This window comes from Dunckerocampus dactyliophorus, chromosome 18, assembly GCF_027744805.1.
Source record: "Dunckerocampus dactyliophorus isolate RoL2022-P2 chromosome 18, RoL_Ddac_1.1, whole genome shotgun sequence".
Classification (NCBI taxonomy): Eukaryota; Metazoa; Chordata; class Actinopteri; order Syngnathiformes; family Syngnathidae; genus Dunckerocampus; species Dunckerocampus dactyliophorus.
In genome coordinates, this window is record NC_072836.1 from 10617985 (window position 1) to 10638205 (window position 20221).

A 20221-nucleotide genomic window follows, 5' to 3' on the forward strand; every position below is an offset into this window, starting at 1 on the left:
GCAAAACACTGCAGAGATGTGTGCTTAGAGCGTGCGTAACAACATTCCCACGCAAAGTATGGGATTTATCCACTTATACTTGTACGTACATTTATGCACAACTCTTACCATGCGTACACACAAAACAAACCTAGTGGTAGAGCAGTGAAACTACAAATAGCGATGGCTGTGCCTGTCCAGGGCAGGCCACATCGTCTTGCTACGTGCTTCACAATTTGACCATCAAATAAGGCACCGCCCCTCACCCTCTCACAGTGAGAGAATGGACGGGGATGCCATCTTGGTGTTTTGCGCTAAGTTCTCTCCCGACTTTACTGTACACTACAGAGCAAACGGGCTAGTTTGTTCCGCGCAGTATCGCGTGAGAACCGAGGCATAATTTTGGCAAATATTTTTGTCAAAATGAACCATATGAAAAATGGAGCGATTTTGTCCCAACCCCAGTAGAAAAGTGCAGCATGCTTGCTTCGGTGCAAAGTGGGGCATTTCTACAGTGTTTTTCCTTAGTATAGTACACCTTTTTGCCCTTTTTACCAATTTTTTGTAGTTTTCTTGTTAAATTGTATTTTGGAATGCTCTGTGGGGCGGAGCATAGGGCCACACTTTAGACACGCCTGTATTAAAACATCAAAGTCACTATGAAGTACTTAGACATTAGTCCTACTTGTAATATCGATATTTCCCACTTGTGTATCAGTGCATCATAATATTGATGGCTTTTCCTCACAGGTTCATATTACAATTCATATTGTCATTTCTTACATATTCATCTGACGTCATGATGCACGTTAGGCAGAAGATATTCTCAAGCCTGCTTTTGGAGCTCACCATTGGTTTCTCCTTTCTCTTGGTTGTCAGAAAGCATTAACGTGTTCGGCACTGAGAATAGCTTCAAGTACTTTAGTCCAATCCTCTTTGCAGAAACGCACGGCCATGCTTGCCCAGCAGTTTTGTTTCAGCAGCTTCTGTGGCTTTCTTCTTGCTGTCTGTCATGCCACTGGAGATGTTGATTTCAAACTGTTTAAGCACCGTGATCAAAGCCATTTCCAATAACTTCCTCCAAATGGTCAATTGGAGTGTACCTAATGAAGTACTTAATGAAGTGTTATCGTGTTATTACACAGAGATACAACAAAATAGCTACATTAAATTTAGCATGAGGCCACACATAACCCAGTGAAGGTTAGCGAGGACTATTGCAGCAACTGTGTGTGCTTTTACACAGGGACACGGTCTCACAATCAGATCTTTAGATGTATAAAATACAGTACTTGTCAGTGGCAATTGCTTTAAGCACAACTGCGTGAGAAAAGTGAATGTCTAATGGGAAACATGTGAAGGTGAAATATTGTCAGGACATTCCATATCAGTGCTGTTAGCACAAATAAAAAAAAGGCAGATAAATACCAGAAACAGTATTGTAGAAGAGCATTTTGGAGCTTTTAGGTAGGGGGATGTGAAACCGTATCACAGCCCAGAGGTAGATGGGTTCCTTGGTCAAGGGCACCTTGGAAATGCTGTATTAGCCACCAGTCTCCGTTTTCAGATATTTGCCCATGGTGTGTCTTAAACGTGCAAAATGCAAAAGAACTGCACATGGGATGAGTGTTCTGCTCAGTAGAAGTGTTTTTTTCCACAATGCGTTCCAGCAGAATTATACCGTCGCTTCGGCAGCAGCTGCTACTGCATGCGGTCGCTGGCGAACGTTCTCCCAAGGGCTTGCCGCGCTCTTGTTTGGTCTGCAGCGACGGCATTCCTGGCACTGTGCCCAGTGCATGCTGTCTCACACCCCCTCCCCCAACCATCCATCTCTCCCCCCACACACATGTTAGGGAAGCAACCCCGTCCAAACGCATAAAAGCACAGACCCTCTCCCACCCTTCTGCCTCCCATATTCAGGGAATTTAACATGTCAACAGACACGCGTTTCACCTTCACCGCGTCTCCCCTCGCCGCCGATCCTCCACCTGCTGTCATGAGGCAGCCCTCGGCGCGTGCGTCATTCTGTTTTCATTTTGCCCTGCCTTTGTCGGCACAGCGAGTGCCTGGTTTTAAGAGGGACGTGGGGCTGTAATCCTGTTGTTCTGACAGGAGGGCGTAATTCCACTACAACACCAGCGTCCTTTGTCACCATGCCTCCTTGCTGCTATATGGCTGCTCATGCACTCAACTAGCAAGCAACCCCCAAACTATATTATTGCATTTTACAACCTTACACATCTAAGTACCTTTTGGTTTTTTAAAAGTGGAGTGCATCTACTGCCAGACTTTAGAAACAATTTTTGCATATAAATTAATGCAAGTAGAATTAATCTGTTCGAGGGTTAAACTGTCATCATATCATCATAAAATCTTTATGAACTATAGAGGTATTGTCTTAAGTAACATCAGGAACTGTCTTGCACAAGTGTTTACAGAATGTTGACTAATTGCTACTTTAGACATGTACTGAGCAGCCAGGATGGAGACTTGCGTACCTCTTTTCTACGCCACCACAAGATCAATTTCTCGTTTATCATCACACTTTTCTGTAGTGGTATCACAAAAAAAACAACATAAAAAGGCAAAGCACACAATTATCCGTCACTGAGGGGAATATTTTCCCTGAATATTCTAATTGAGTAGAGCTGCAACAATTAATTGATGATTAATTGATTTAATTTAATTTAATTTAATTAATAAACAACTATTTTGGTATTGGATTAATTGTTTTTTAATTTAAAAATGAAAATATCCTCCGATTTCAGCCTCTCAAATGTGAATATGTTTACATTTCTTTAGTCTGAAAGCAGACCTATTATCTTTGTGTTTTCGTCAAAGCAAGATATTCACACACATCAGCTTTGCTTTTGGGAAAAATTTCCAAGTGATCGAAATTTTTGCCTTTTTTCTGAAATGTTGTGGACCAAATCACTAACTGTTTGGTTCACGTTGATTTGGTCCGTCTAGGGCCTCACCGATTACGCGATTAATCAAAGAATTATTCAGGAGCTTTAGATTAATCAACAAAAAAAAATAATGGTTAGTTGCAGCCCTAATTGAGAGCACAGTGTCATTAATGCTGTGGTTATTTAAAATGTATTATGCTAACCCTAACAAATGCTCAGGCGGAGCTTGACGTGCATCTCTTTCAGAGCAACATGTGACTGATGTTCTGCATTGATTTGTTCCAACTCCAACAACGACCTGGATGTCGCTTCAGTGAGCATTGTTCAGTAATACTACTACTACTACCACTACTACTACTACACAGGAAGCTAAATAGCTAGTCAACAAGGACTAATCAAGTGACATGGTTATAGATCAATTTGTGGTGTGATTTAGAATATATGACTCTTTTTTCTTTTTTTTTTTTTAACAAAATCTCTCAACGCAAAAGTAATACATGTATATTGACGGTCCCTAGTATAAACAACAAGCGGTTAGAGCAGCTCTTCCATTCCCATCAGTGGCGGAGCCAGAAATATTTCATTGGGGTGGACCATTGAGAGACCATTACTCACATTGAGGTGGCAATGGGTTGATACCTGAAATGTCCAGATGGCCAGTGGGTGGCCAGAGAGTGAAGCCACCACGTACCTCTGTCACTGCTTCCCGTGCGAGCTCCCCGCACCACAGCAGTCCGGGCCAGCGAGGGGGAACTACCGCTGTAGTTACAGAGCCGAATGTCCCACGTCCAACGTGAGACTAACTTCACCATGGTACACCGCGGACATGTCTGCATTGTGGTGTTGCGTTTTGTTCTTTTTGCGGGTGGCGGGAGTCGAGTGGCAACCAGCTTTGAGGCGCATTACCGCACCTACCGTGTTGGAATGTGGCCCAGAGTTACGGACGTTATGCGGCAACCGGATTGGCCCAATCTCATGGCTGAAGCTGATATTATCCGATCTTCAAGCCGATCGCGATCCTGAAGATCGGATCGGGACATCCCAAGTTGAAATGCATACAAACATGTAATAGGAAAAATCTCATATGGTTAAACTTTTTTTTTGGTGTCTTTCAGCTGAGAAAAGAAGCGACAATTACAAGTCGAGAACCGTTTGATGGAAGATAAGAAAAAAAAAAGGCAAGAAGACAAGAAAAAGAAAGAAGCTCCTCCGAAGAAGGTTAGCCCTCACTCTTTCTATCCACCCGTTTTATCATTTAGTCTTGTCATTTATTCCCTCAATCCAGTCAACGTACGTTCAGTCGTTAAACGGCATGCACACCAAAGGGTGTACCTGTTGCTGGAGCTCACCAGCAACTGTCAGTCAAACTGGCAGGCGGCTGTCAATCAGAAACATTTTCCCGCAGATAAAAAGCTATGGATGTGTTAATGTGAAAGAGGACAATTTATTTTGCATCTGCTGTCAGCTACAATCCCCTTGAACTCTTTCGCCCCGTCACAACAGTAACATGAACCTTTTGATTATTTAATACATGAGTGAGTGAACACGCTGTTCCAACAGAATGTTCTCCTGTGCTGCTGCTCCTGCTTATTTTACCTTCTAATCGTTTTTTTTACATTTTATCTCCCCCCCAGGATACCGAACAGATAACCAAAGGTGAGTTGTTGTTTTTTTTGTTTTTTTTTTACTTGTTTACATAGAACAACAGTCATTCAAGCGTTGGCTTCGGCTGCCAAACTTCCTCAACCAAAGTAGAGGCCAGGTCCAGTCAGTTATTATCATTTGTAAAAACGAAAAATAAGTACCAGCAGTACGGTAACACATAACTTTTTACACCAACAGCTGAGTAACAGAACCAATGTTGTAATTGTGTTTTTTCAATGTTTTTGTTTTTAGTAGTAATAAGCTTTTGTTACAAACCTGAATTTGTGGAATTGAATATGGTTATGAAAATAGCTTCAAAGCATTAAAAATAATGCAACCAAAGTATTGCTGAATTTACTTTTTTGTTACACAGCAAGACCAACAATATTGTTTGGCTTTTGTTACAAACCTCTGAGTCTGGTCCCTAATCCAATAAAAGATTCAATAAAAGTCCATCCAATAAAAGATAAAGTTGGAAAAAAATGGGCTGCAAAATACTTTTAGGGTAGGACTAATCATTTGACATGGTTATAAATCAATTTGTGGTGTGATTTAGAATATATTATATATTTTTTTAACAAACTCTCTTCAACGCAATACTAATTTATTGACAGTTTTTATTATAAACAACCAGCGGTTAGAGCAGCACTTCCCGTGCGAGCTCCCCGCACAATGACACAGCAGTCCGGGCACAATGAGGGGGAACAACCACTCTAGGTACGGAGCCAAATATCCAACGTCCAACATGAAAGTTCACCACGATACACCCCGGAACATGGTGGTGTCGTGTTTTTTCTTCCTGTGGGTGTCGGGAGTGGAGTGGCAACCAGCTTTGAGGCGCATTACCGCACCTATCGTGTTGGAATGTGGACCAGAGTTATAAATGTTATACGGCAACCGGATCGGCCTGATCTCGTGGCGGAAGCCAATATTATCCAATCTTCAAAATACAGCGGATCGGCAGCCGATCCCGATCCATGATCAGGACATCCCAAGTATGCAGAGGTAGCCAAAGCTGCTGGATGCTGATCGGTCGTGATGCTTAAAATGCAGCTACTGCTATCTTGTGCAGTTAAAAACTTGACCGGGAGGTTAATGCCACTGTAGTGTGACCCGGTGCTAATTAAAGACCGCCCGCCAACTTTGGGAGACTAATTGGCTTTTGGAGCTTTTATAGTAGCTTTGTTAGCATCCTCCTGGTTGTGTTTTCTACTTAGTTTTCTTTCACTGCATCTGCAAATTGACCGAGACTAAGGTCTCCACTAAATTAGGCTATAGTGAATATTAGGGATGTCCCGATCCTCTGTATTTTTGAAGATCTTATAATATCGGCTTCCGCCACAAGAACGGTCCGATGCGCTTGCCGTATCACGTTCCTAACTCTGAGCCACACTCCAACACGGTAGGTGCAGTAATGCGCCTCAAAGCTGGTTGCCACTCGACTCACGCCACCTGCAAGACGAAGAAAACACAACACCACCATGCAGACATGTCCGTGGTGTACCGTGGTGAAGTTAGTTTCACGTTGGATATTTGGCTCCATAGCTACAGCGGTTGTTCCCTCTCACTGTGCCCGGACTGCGTCATGGTGTAGGGAGCTCGCATGGGAAGTGCCACTCTTATAATAGTGACCAAACAAACACTACTAAACGTGTCGAAATGGCGGTGAAAAACCTTGGAAACTCCTCTGTTACGGAGCGTGAATAGAAGCTAGCGGGTTCCACTTAGTTTAGCTAGTGCAGCCGTGTCTGCGTGTGTGTGCGCGACTCAGGCTGGATGAGTATATTTTCACTGTGTTGTATTTTACTGCTTTAATGTACGGTAAGAACCATTTTACATTTCCCACTGACGACGTGCAGGTTCTGAGTGAAAAAAGACAAGGGGCACATTTGTTCTTGCACCCGTCAATTGCCATTCGCAACACACACAACACATTCCAGCCTTCAAAATAAGAGCGTTCTTTGTCACATTTGTCTAATTGTGCAAACAAAATAAGGGTGTCATTGAAATATCTTACATTAATAACGCGATTGGAATTAAATCTGTGACGCCATCTTCCTTAATCACAAGCACAGGTATTACAGTTTGTTGAAGATTTTGTAGCAATATGTGCTGAGGCTGACATCCCATTAGAAAAGTTAGCTAAGCTACATCCATTTCTCAATTACTGGACAAAATGAGCCAGTGATGTATTGCATCAATAAATGTAAAGATCTTTTATTGGATTAGGGACCTGACTCTCAGAGGTTTGTTACAAAAGCCAAACAATATTGTTGGTCTTGCTGTGTAATAAAACAAGTAAATTCAGCAATACTTTGGTTGCATTACTTTTAATGCATTGAAGAGCTATTTTCATAAACACATTCAATTCCACAAATTCATGTTTGTAACAAAAGCTTATTATTATTTAAAAAAAAAAACAACAAAAAAAACGATTGGATCGGCAGGACTATAAAAAAATCAGATCGGAAGCCAAAAATTGTGGATCGGGACATCCCTAGTGAATATTACTAGTTTACTACATCTTGCCGTCTCTCTGCACATTGTTCACTTCTAGCATCCTGCTTTCTCAGCTGCTATTTCATCACAGATAAATTGAGTCATATCGGGTTACTAATGAGAAAAGACTGTTATTTTATAACAATAGGAGACCACAACTTGGACAAAAAGAACAACAAAGGCTTACTGTCTAAAAAATATATATCTGTGACCGAATGAGGGATTTATTGACCAATCAGCTAAGAGAGGCTGCTTGTCTCTGATAGTGCACAACATCCAGGGAGCTAATTAGGAGACGAGGGATGTTGTGGAGTCTGAATAAACAGCTCTTCATACACAGGAGCTCTCCAGGAATACCCTGAGCGCCATAGTAACAGTACACCACCTCATCCCCTGGTTGAGGCACTGAGGCCCACCTCTGGGATCAGGCAGGAAAGGAGCTGAGGGAACAGAGCTTTGCAATAAGGGGCAAGATGGAATGAATTGTTGTGGTTACAGTTGTGTGAAGTAGAGTGCAAGGCACTGCCAAAAAGACGACGCCTCTGGTTTAATACGAAGGGGGGGGGGGGGGGGGGGGGGGCTTGTGAGAGGAAAAGAAACAGACGGAAAACATGCTCCAATTTCCTGCTTGCCATTGCTGCTGTGGGGGCCCATTGTGGGAGTGACTGGCTCATGTCTGTGACACCCATTGACTGTACCTGTACCTTAATGTAACTGGCCAACACCATCACTAAAGTTATATTATCACACCCACACACACACACACACACACACACACACACTAGTTTTATGACCACTTTGTCTCAGAGAGATCAACTTATGACGTATGTATTAGCCAAACATAAACATTAATGTATGTTATTGTAGCAATCAGACAAGATTGACGAGTCTTGATTGATGTTATCACACTAGCAACGAGCACTGCACATTTCTGTTTTAAATATTGCAATTGCTGGTGGTCAGGTTTTTGCATTTTCAGACTCCCAAGTCCGTTATCGCATAAAAGAACGGACAATACTCAACATACCATATTGACTTGAATGTAAGACAACCCTGAATAGTTGGCAAAAAAGATCTGTGAGGATAATTCATAATGCCAAGTATAGAGAACATACAAACCCTTTATTTTTAAAATCACAGATATTAAAATTCGCAGATTTAGTACACTTTCAAACCGCTAGAATAATGTATAAAGTTAATAATAACGCCTTACCCAAAAACCTAATTAAGTATTTCTCAATCAGAGAGGAGAAATATGATCTTAGAGGAAAATTAAACCTAAAACATTTATACGCGAGAACAACGCTGAAAACCCACAGCATTTCCGTGTGTGGAATTAAATTATGGAATGGATTGAGTAAAGAACTCAAACAATGTACAGAGATGAGCAAATTCAAAAAACAATACAAGCAGTTGATGTTTGCCAAATACAAGGCAGAAGAGTCCTGATTGTTCTGTCAGGTTTGTTATTTTATTTTATTTATTTATTTATTTATTTATATTAATGAAATTTTTATTTTTATTTATTTATTTATTTATTTTTATTTTCTTTGTTGTGTTAAAAAAAAAAAATATCACTGAAAACATGACATGGAAAGCAGGAAGTGAACAACATGTACTGTACAAGAGGTAGATTGGATGGGGGGTAGGATTAAATAAGCTTTGCTTCTTCCTACTCCTTTTGGACATGTGGAACTGTTAAAGAATGATTCATGAGATGTATTCCATTGTAACCTTCATGTTCAAATAAACTAAACCAAACCAATATTGAAACACACCCGTTTTTCAAGACGAGATTATGGAAAAACATTGTTTAATGACCAAAAAAGACAAAATTAGCTTGTTTTTTCAATAATTTTTTTCAAAATTGGTGAAATAAAAACTAGTGGATTTCGATTTTTTTTTTTTTTAAGTATGTTTTAGCTTAGGGCTCCCCAACCACTGGACCAGTACAGGGCCGCACCCTGTACTGGTCCATCAGCGGGGACAAACTGGGCTGCGGAAAACTTTAAAGAGCAATGAAATATATAGTTTTTAAAAATAGTTTTGTAAATAGTCATAGCGAATTTTATGTAAATGTATATCAATTTTGGAAGTAAAAGCTATTATTTTATTGGAAAAATAATATACTTTTAGAAAGTCCATAGTTTTTGCATGTTTATGTCATTTTGTTTTATTGTTTTGTGGAGCGTTTGTTCCCAGCGGTCCTGTAACACACAAGAGTTGTGTGTTCTGAGAAAAAGTGATAATACCACAAATAGGCCTGTCACGATAACACATTTTGCTGGATGATAATTGTCCAGCAAATTATTGTCCATAATCTGTATTACTGACAACATTTTTGAGACCTTTTTTCATTAATTATATGGCATAATAATGAGAGTACATGGTATCAAAAGCAATTAACTTTAATTTCTCAAGAGTATTTAAGTATCAAGAGTACTTAACATTGTTATTGGAATGTCAGGAGCTTTTAAATTAATTAAACAACCAACATAATCAATTAAACAAACAAAAAGACGACAAAAAACCTAACTTCAAATAAATTGGACTCGGCCTCTATTAAGAAAAAAAACAGTCCAATAAAAACCACACTTACAGACAGAAATGCAGTTATGTAGTGTATTGTTAAACTAATGTAGGGGGTCATGTTTGAGCTGGATTGCATATCTGTGGTGGCGAAGTACAATGCAAAGTTTCTGATGTCCTTCAACACGTCTTCTTTCACTCTGTTAACAGTTCCGGAATTGCTGTTTGTGGCATGTTGTTCATTCATGTTAGCGTATGCTCGCTCTCAAGGCTAACTTGCTGCCAGCGAAGGTAGCCCCGCCACCACCTACTGGGACAAAACTCAGCTCATAGATTGGTGAGAGGAGGATTCACTCACTCCGTTTATTCCACTGGAGCATCAACGTGCACAGACAGCTGCAGAGTGAACCCTGTTGTCATTCAGCCTGAAAGAAAGACAAGGGAAACAAATGCATACATGCACATGTCAATTTATTTATCCACTTCATCCATACATTTTTCTGTACCGCTTCTCCTCATTAGGGTCGCGGGGGCATGCTGGAGCCTATCCCAGCTGACTTTGGGCGACAGGCGGGTACACCCTGGACTGGTCGCCAGCCAATCGCAGGGCACATATAGACAAACAAGCATTCACGCTCACATTCATACCTATGGACAATTTAGAGTCACCTAACATGCATGTTTTTGGAATGTGGGAGGAAACCGGAGTACCCGGAGAAAACCCACACACACACGGGGAGAACATGCAAACTCCACACAGAAATGCCCAAGGGAGAATCGAACCCAGGTCTTCCCGATCTCCAGGCTGTTACTGTGTTGGCCAACGTGCTAACCACTAGACCACCGTGTGGCCTTATCAACTTCATATTTTCGATTAAATCGATTTATCGATTATCGTGACAGGCCTAGCCATAAATTGACTTTTATATTTTCCTGTTTTTCTTTCACCTCATCGACATGCTGCTACTGGGTTTGAATACATAAATGTGAGGTTTGATGATGTTATTATGTGTGTTTTGAGTGCTAGTGTTCGTATTTTTTCGATGTCCAAGTTAATTCATGCTCTCTGGAAAACAAACCCCAGTCTCGTACCAGTGATGTGCCTGTGTTCATTTTCTGTGTTTAATTTGATGTTGTCGGAAGCAACTTTTCTGTGGCTTTTGTTCAGTGCAGTCAGACGAGGAAATGCACAGCCAGCGCTTTTAATATGAAGGCCGGAAGTGTGGTGTTGGTAGTCTTCCCTCATGTTCACAGCGTCAGTGGTCATTTTAATAAGATACAATACAGTATATTGTGTTTTGTACAACACAACACAAATAATTAGTCGGGGTGTCACAAAACACTCAGTTCACGAGACGATACACGAGATTGGGCCTACGAGACGAGATTTAACTTTAAGAAGTGCAATGAAAAAATATATGACAATATGTTGCAATCTATTAATACAATTGTAAACACCGAGTGCAGATGAGTGTAAACTACGTTACACTCATCTGCACTCGGTGTGTATGCTACCAGCCCTGCCTCCACCCATCGAGACAAAGAGACTGACAAAAGGTCTCACTCCGTTCATGCCGTTGTTCTATGGACAACAGCACCAAGGTGCTGAAACCAGTGCAAAGAGTGAACTCTCTTCAGACACACATGCACATGGTGTTATATTCAAACCAGCAAAATTATCGAGTTCATTTTCATTCATTGTGTGATTAATTTATTTATTATCGTCCCAGGCCCAGTGCCCACAAGACAGATTTTTTTCTGAACATGATATCTTGTCACATTTTAATCTTGCGAGATCTTGTGACACAAGCTCTTGTGATACCTTTTAATAATTAGCATTACATTTTGGGCCTCCGTCGCAGATGGATCTCTGCAGGTCACTGGTATGTGAGTGAGTAACGGGAAGAAAAACTTGGGGGGGTAGTCATTTGGCACCAGTTTGCATGTATACATCTCTGGACACTGAATATAACAAGATCTTTTTTAGACTTTTTATGAGGGGAAAAAATATTGTCCTATATTCTGGTCCAAATTGTATATTTAGTTTATTTTTAACTCATTCAGTCAACAACGGGGTTTCGTAAAGGCTCTATGCATCCATACTCTGAAGTAGGTCATATAACCTTCTGTTTAAAACCTAGAGAACAGCTGTTACCAGTTGCTAGCTAGTAGTTAGCCTTCTCCCAAACCGGTGTCTATGCTTGATGACAGGGTCCTCAGAAGATTAATCATAAGTACTAAAGTGAATGTTCAAAGTAAAAGCTGCCTTTTATTATACTGTGAAGAAGACAGGCTGGTTTCTGACATCCCTGAACTGTCATGTTCAGGCATTTCACTATACTGACCAACTCTCAACGTCATGAGTTTAAAGGGCCAATGGCTTAAGGGCAGGAAGTGCCCGAGAAATGACTAACCAATGTCATGCGATCAATAAACTAGGGGTTAATGAGTTATTGTGTCTCTATTCACACTATGCATTATCCTCTGAGATGATGCGTGAAGTGCATGCATGTCTGGGCTCACATTTACAGTGCAATAAAAGATAACATTATTAAAAAGTTGTGTCGCGGTGGTCATTTCCTGACACATTAATTTCCCGTTCTATGTTGGCTTAATTACAGCCAGCACTTTGTGTTGTAGAGTCATAAATTGCAGTGCGGTCAGAGGTGGGATTGCCTCTTGGCATCATCACCACCTTTAACATGTTGGGGACACGTAGTTGGACTTGACAGGGCCATAACTGGTTGTACATAGTGATGAAGAGTACCTTTGGTAGTGGATTAGATTCAACAAGGAGTTTCAGTGTAAAGTTTTTCTTGTTGGTTTGTTTGTTTGTTTGTTTTTACAAATTATGGTTTATTGGAATTTCCATAGTGTTTGCAGAGTTTAACACACGAGATGACACTAAGTGATGCACCATTCATGGCTGTAGATGCTACATGATGAATGCCCCTGGCCTTGTGTTTTCCCACACTGCACTGTCAGTCTATTAAGTGCTTCTAAATAGCATTTTTGCCTGTGTTAAATGTGATGCATAGAGACAGTGTTCACGCTTAACTAAAGTGTCTGTCTGTATTTATTCTCTTCTAATTAATCTTACTAATCGTCTCACGTGTAAGACATGCATGCTCTCATTTCGAAGTTCATGGGCACCAAAAGAGACGTGGCGTCCTGAAGATAGTCCACACATCCCATGATAGTGTCATCACTAAAGTTGACACTTATTCACTTATACAGGGTCAGGCAAAATGATCTGACACATTTTTAGGTTAAATAAAAGGCAAATAAAGTAAAGAAACAAGAAAGTGTTTTTATTTTTGAAAAGTACATATAATGCCATTCTGTTTCATTATGTTTTAAAAATGAAATCAGTCAAATGGGATCCATTATTGTCCACACACTCAATGCAGATCCAGTAGCTCTGAAGTTGGTAACCCATAAAAAGATGGTGTTTCCAGCTGGTTTGGGATCATGTCTACCAAGATTGAAGTGCAAACGAAACGCTCGTGTTGCAGTTACAGATTCGTTTGTTTTGATAAACGTTTCCACAATGAAAGCGCGGTGCTCACCAGTCCAATTCATGGCAGCAACTGAAAAAGAAACGAAAAACAATGGCATTATAAAGAAACAAAGCAAAATGGCATTATATGAAAAAAATGGCATTATATGTACTTTTCGAAAATTTTTTGTTTCTTTACTTTATTTGCCTTTTATTTATTTATTTATTTATTTATTTATTAGTGTATAAATAGCTGGCAACATAAGTGAATACCAAGATAATTGTGACTGTCAAATATGGTGGTGGTTGCATGCATGAGTACTGTCAGCACTGGGAAGCTGCAGTTCAATGAGGGGAAACTTGAATTGAAGAAAAAAAAATGGAAACCCAAGTATGGAAAAATATTTGTTTCCAAGACTGTTACCATTGTTCTGTTTGTTAAAAGATCAAATTATGAATAACTTAAAAGACGAAGAAACAGACAGATTTGTTTGTCTGTTTTTCCAAGGCACTTCCTATGCCAACTAACGCATCCCAAAAAACATTTGGGAAGATTGACAAGTTGAATAGTCAACCCTCTGCTCTTTTCTTCCTCAAACCTTTTGTATGAGCTACATTACCTAGTTATAATTTCCTAGAAATGATATGGTGACATAATGGCATACGTAGTCAGAATAATGAAAACTAGCAGTTAATCCCATCATTTAGCTACATGATACTATACTACAATGATTATTTTTTTTTATCATTTAATCTGAAGGTTGTTGTTTCAATTGCTCAACTAATTGGTTGGACCCTGTGCCAAATCAACATGAACCAAACACAGTTAGTGGTTCGTCTAAAAAAAGCATGGAATATTGAAATCCATAGGAACCATATCTATAGTATTGTCTCTTGAGAGGATATAATAAAATGGTTGTTGAAATGTGAGGGGTGGTTTCATTTTGGTGACATATTGTATTGTAACTGGTGATGAAAGATAAGCTGTTAGAATTGTTGTACAAGTAGCCAAGACTTAGCATCAGTCTTAAATGACCTCATTATTGTTATTATTATTAGACAGACAAAATTTTCATGTCGCTTCCCCCGTGAGTCATGATTTCGTGTTATTTTTGCACCTCCACGCGCTAAAGCTCACACAGATGGAGCTTTTATCTCGAAGGTCGCATTTGTCTGCTTCCACCCGAGAGGGAGCACCGTAAATGCTCTGCCTGCTCCTCTACCCATTTTCAGCTCTGTGATATCTCCCCAGACATACCCCCCAACACCCAGCCATGCTTGCGATCATCTTTTCAATCAGAAATATTCAGATTCCTTTTTAAAGTGGGAAATGCACGTCGTCGCCCCTCAGGCCGCTGTTTGATGTGCATTTTTGATGAGGCGGGAATTCTCCTGTGCGCCCGCACAGCTGAGGACGGTGTGTTTTTGCAAATAGGCTGTCTGAGAAGGTCTCTTTTTGCTCTCTTGCTACAAAGCAGTGGCTTAATAATCAAGCTCAATTCGCTGCAGGGATTTTATTTTAGCATTCAGTTTGTTTCTACTGTATTTACTTTGGCGGGCTCATTTGCTTTCCTTGCAACAAGAGTCTACAGCAGCGTGGCATACTGTAGAGTCAAGTAGTGTTCTAATTGTAAGAGGATTGTCGACCTAAGCTGGTTTCCGGCAGTGAGACCCGAGCTCACAGTGGCTCTTGCGAGGGGGTGGAGTCTTAAAAAACAGACGCATACGCACATACCTCGTTCCCTTGCTTCTGTCTTTCTCCCACCCTCTCTTCTCATTTTTTATCTCTCCTCTCTGATTGGCTAACACAGCAGCCAGCCCCACTTTTTTTCCTCCTCCCTTCCCCCAGTGCTTCTAGAAGAATCGACGTCACACATCCAGAGTCCCCACGGTATAAAATCACCTCCATATCTGTTATTATTAAACAATGTGGCGTAACCACAGCATTTTTTTTTTTTTTTGCAAGGAATCACCTCTTAAAGTCAGTGGCTCGTCTCGCCTCCTGTACGACTCCAATAATAGTGACAAGAGTTTCTAAACAGACAGGGGGTGCGGGGAGGTCGTCTGGGATGAGGCACAGATAATAACAGCGAATGAGGAACAGATGCTTCAGCCTCTGATCCTGTGAGCAGACAGATGCAGGTGAAACCGGATCAGTCAGAGGTTGTAGCCCACTGCAAGAGAGGGGGGAAGAAATGTATGCTCCAAAAACGCACATGTCAAAAAAACGCAAGATGGCGTATGTGAGCAAACGTGTCCGATTGTATTAACAAGTGAGTGGCTGTATAGGCTCCACGACGGCATCCTGTCCTCCCCTCAGTGTGGGCCTCAGCGTTACATAACGCTTTGTTTGTATGTGTGTGTATGTGTGTGCGTGCGCGTGTTTGTGTGTTGGGGCTGGCCTTGTGTGTGTGCGAGTTATTCATTGCTTCGCTGCATACACTTGAAAGCTTAGCCAATGGCAGCAAGCTTGTTTCAAAAAGTGTTTATTTTAGTTTCACTGTTTATTTTATCGCTACAAAGAGTACAGTATATGGAGGCTATAAGCATATTCGTTACATCCTGTTTACATTCTTGTTTAGCAGCGTCCTTATTATGTAATCATACGTTCAGAGGCGATTATCTGCTGTGCTCTATGCCAGTAATGCATCTGACCCAGCAGTCGCTTTGTCACCCGTGAGCGGATAATCCTGTTTGACCTAAGGGTGACCCTTTGACCTTGTATTTGCACACTTGGGATTTGACACTTTACGGCAGTGGAACCTCCAAAGTCATTCCAAAAGTTGTACTATTTGGATTTCAACATCAATTTTCTAGTTAAGTGTGGTGTTCACCAACCATGTGTAAAGCCCCTGCATTCCCTTAAAGATCCATTTTATAGTATTTTTCAACAAGTCTCTGAGGTCCCGCAATAGTGTATTGTAAGTATGTTAGCCAAAATCTAGCCTTGATGTCACAGTTTAGAAGTGCTTTTAACAATCTCTACTGGGAGCACTCCGTTTTGTGTAGCTTTTTAATGCTAATGAGTTGTGTTTGTCAACACTTGTCGTCTGTGAGTGTGTGGCTCAAAGAAGCCATATTGTGTTCACTCTATCCACTTTATCTTTCTATCTACTTGTCCCTCGTTTATCGCGGTTAACTGGTTCCAGCCCTGACCACAATAGGTGAATTTCCGCAAAATAGGATTCACTATTAACAAGTAAAATATTTTCATACGTCGAGCATAGAAAACCGGTTTATGACTTTCTAATAATGGTTTTTAACATTATTAGAGCCCTGTAGACATTAAATAACATCCCTATTGTCAGTAGACATATAATAACACAAAATAACTCATCGTTGGCATTGGGAAAGTTCCTTGTTGTTGTAGTATCTGGAACGTAATGTGGGTCGATCGCATGGCATTAACAGAAAGAAACATCAGCCTATCATCCATCCTCACTATGACGTTAGTCACTTGCTTGAGATACAGGACAGGCAATATAACATTAGTGTGCCACACATAGACGTACGCTCTGACGATACTGCTAGCTTTGTTTGCGCCACGTTACGCACCACTTATGCAACAGGCTACGGGATCTCTGAAGTGACAAAAGAGACTGCCGCCGCTTTTAGCATAGCAAGCTATCGAGCTAACTAGTTAGCCTTCCATTTATTTATTCAAAGCTTAAGAATAGTTTTCAAACTGAGTGGGTAAGTAAGAAGCCAAAAATGTACCACTGCCAAATGGAATGGGAGGAGAACTTTTTTTCACTGTCATGTCGGACTCTTTATCCATGGTTGACTTAATGCAGGTAGTGTCTCATCAATTTAACATTACTAGCGCCGAGTAGTGATCAGAATACTGCATATAAGTTGATATTTTTGACTAATAAAAGGCCATAGTCAACCATGAAACGGCGATCATTTATGAATTCATACATTTTTGAAAAACCATGATAGAGCGAGGGAGCGATGTTCAAACCGATTGTATACACTTTTGAACTTGTACAATGTAGTAGAAGCCATATAACACATACAACAATATAACAAGAAGGAGCGGGACAGGAGGACACAAACGTTAGCAACACCAGCATACCCGTGTGAGCTGTGCTAAGGTTACAGTCACGTTTTAAAAGCAACTTTGTGCTAGGTTAGCCTATTCGCTGAAGAAAAACAGAACGATTGAACTTGCCGCATCTGATGGGCAGGGGCAGTATCAGAGACAGGTATCATGTCCATGAGGAAGGACGTTTTTCCTTCATGAACTTCTAAAGCGACTCGTCTCTCAAAAGTGGATCAATCAAGTGAGGGAGATGATTGCTTTTTCTCATGTTTGGTACTCATGAACAGGCTGTAGGTACACACATTACTATGTAAACATCATTAAAAAGTAAATTTTTGCTCCCACAGTGCCAGACTCTGCCAAGCTCGACCCCGTCCCTTCTCTCCCCCCCGCCAACCCCAGTGTCACCCCACCGCCAGTACCCCCAAGCAGTGGCGATGGCAAGCGTGCCCCCTGCGGAGGCCAGCCTCAGACCACCCCACAGACCCCGCTTCAGCAGCGCCACCAGGCCAGCAGAGAGGTGCCCCCGCGCTTCCGCCAGCAGGAGCACAAGCAGCTGCTGAAGAGGGGCCAGCCACTACCCCCGGGGACCCTGCCTCTCGTCATCACCGAGCCTGCAGCAGCAGTAGCCATACATCCTGCTCCCTGCTCAACCAACCTGTCTACAGGTCAGCTTACATGATCATTTTGGGCATTCAGATGCTGTTAAAGGCAAGCTATAAGTCGTTGTGCATCGGAAACCTATATGGGCAGAAGTCTTGGGACACAACTCTAAGGTGTTTTTAAGGTGTAGTCCACCTAGACACAAACACATGAAAACTAAACAGCTTTTTATACTAGATTATTAGCGGCAATGTTTTGCCTGACCCTTTACTGTGTTTGTGGGTTGTAACTTACTGTTTACTTTATTATTCATTTACAATGTGTGAAGCGATCCTATCCTGGAAGGATGGCATGGCAGCTTGAGAAAAATAAAGAAAAGCTTCTTTTGCAAACCTGCTAATGGCACAATTAATCCATTTTTACTCCCTACAGTGAGTAAATACACAGAGACTGGGGTTAGCAGAAAATATCGGAGTAGAGGAGACCCCGGCTGTAGTAATTTTGCGGCTGCACTCGATGACGGTATTTCAAAATATGTTAACTAATAAACAAACACTGTTTCATAGTTGGCAACAGCCAACTTGTATTTATTTATTATGCATATTTTAAGGAAATTTTATGTATTTTTGACCTAAATTGAGAATTTCAAGCAAATTACTGGCTAAATAAAGTAAAATACAAATATAAGGCATTCAGGAGACTCATACAATTGCATGTTTTTGATATGTAGTATAATACACTGGTCACTAGGTGTCAGTAATGTTACATTGATGACAGTACCCCCTGCAGGAAGTACTCGGTGTGACTCCCCCAATGCTAACATGTGTGAGTCTATATTATGTCTTATTTAGGTCTTAAATGACTCATTTTATGTCTTTTATGTCCTTTAAGTAAGGTCCGTTAAGGTCCAAAATCATACAAACACTTCCAAGAAGAGTTGGAAGCTGTAGCAACTGCAACAAGAGGACCGCTTAGCACCATGTTCCATAACTCTGTCCATATATCCGATGTGCCCAGGAATTTATTGGCAACGAGAATATATCCAGTTGAAAACAATAACATCTATGTACTATTTTTTTTTTTTTTTTTTTTTTTTTTTATAGCTGTGAACACTGATGTGTAGAAGAGTGTGTAGTCACCTGTGTGTCCGACTGCTGTTTATTTTTACTCTGTCTGGCTGGGAATTAGAAATGGGAATCGAGGAATCCAGAGGAAGAAAATGGAGTGTAAACACAGCTGGCATAACAGTATGTGTTTGTGTATTTTTCCTTCCGGAGTCACCCAGTGAAGCCTATTCTCAGGCATTTTCTGGCGGCTCAGAAGTATCATCTCCTCTTTAAAAGACGATGAAGTGAACACAGCGCTATCTCCATGGCAATGAGACGTCTATCCCACATCTTTCTATTCCCTCCTCCTCCTCCTCCTTTTCATTGTCCTCCTCCTACACTTTGCTGACTATTTCCTGTTTTTTGGGGAGGAGGAGAAGCAATACGGAGCTAGCTAGTTGGCTGGACACCCCAGTGGGGCCGGGCTTGGCATCACTAGAAAGGCGAAGGAATAGAAAGATCGGTGGAAGGAGCGAGCGTGGCAGAGGTCCAGTGCTGTGGGCTGGAGTGACTCATGGCTTACGGTAAAAGCGCCTGCTTCTCTCCTCCCCTCTTCAGCAAGTCTCCGGTTCTCCTTTCACTCGCCGTGTTGACTGACTCTCTGTCAGTGAAGTGGCTGGTTGCATGAGGACATGGAGAGGAGGCGGAGCCAGTATTGAATTTGTATTTATTATACTGTAACTTCCTTCTTCAAGTGTTTCCACTAGTTGAGTTCCCATTCCTTTGGTGCAGCATTCACTCGAATGATTAAGCTTTGAATGCATCCTGGTGTCCTATTTTTCATCAAGAGGGGAAAAATCAAAATGTGCCACGACAAACCATCTGAGTGTTTACAGTATTCTGCATATACTAACCGGGTGAAGGAACCTCAATCCAGCGCCTGGTCCTGTTCTCTGTTGTCCTCATCTTTCATGCATGTTTTTCTGTTTACTCTGTGTAATTTGTCCCAGAATGCAGCATATGCATTGGCTGCTTGTGACACTGAAACTCCCTAGCTTGTTGGACTGGATTGCCCATAAGCAAGTTGACAGTATTTGCTTATATACGTTGTTTATTTACTCAACTGCAGACAGTACCGGGTTTTCATTAGGGATATGGTCTATATTTTTCCCCAATACCTAATTCTTTTTAAAGGAGCCATATCTTGCTGATTTCAGGGGCTTTTAAAATGATATTGGATTCTGTGGGGCAATATTGTAAGTATATTAAGTAAGAAAATACTTCATAAATCTCAAGTTGTGTACAGGGTAAATGTACTTACTTCTCCTCTTGGCCAACATGTTCAGATTCGGCAGCCTCCTCCCCAACCACGCCTACTCTGTTGCAATTGGTCAGGGGTCGAGCGTCGGCTTCCATGTTTAAAAGTTCAGAGCTGCATGCAACATCTCTTTTTAAACTTTCGCCTTCA

General features: G+C 41.1%; 1 protein-coding gene across 4 annotated transcripts in view; it reads left to right on the top strand.

The window, feature by feature from the left end:
• tnrc6c1 (trinucleotide repeat containing adaptor 6C1) overlaps positions 1-20221 on the top strand; it is a 56040-nt gene that overhangs the window by 3622 nt on the left and 32197 nt on the right. For 3 of the 4 annotated variants that reach the window (XM_054758598.1, XM_054758599.1, XM_054758601.1), the window contains exons 2-4: positions 4004-4106; positions 4523-4544; positions 17452-17772. In XM_054758598.1, the coding sequence (XP_054614573.1) occupies positions 4044-4106; positions 4523-4544; positions 17452-17772 (406 nt within the window). In that variant the 5' untranslated portion in view covers positions 4004-4043. The remainder of the gene's footprint in view (positions 1-4003; positions 4107-4522; positions 4545-17451; positions 17773-20221) is intronic. The other variant, XM_054758603.1, reaches the window with a different exon arrangement.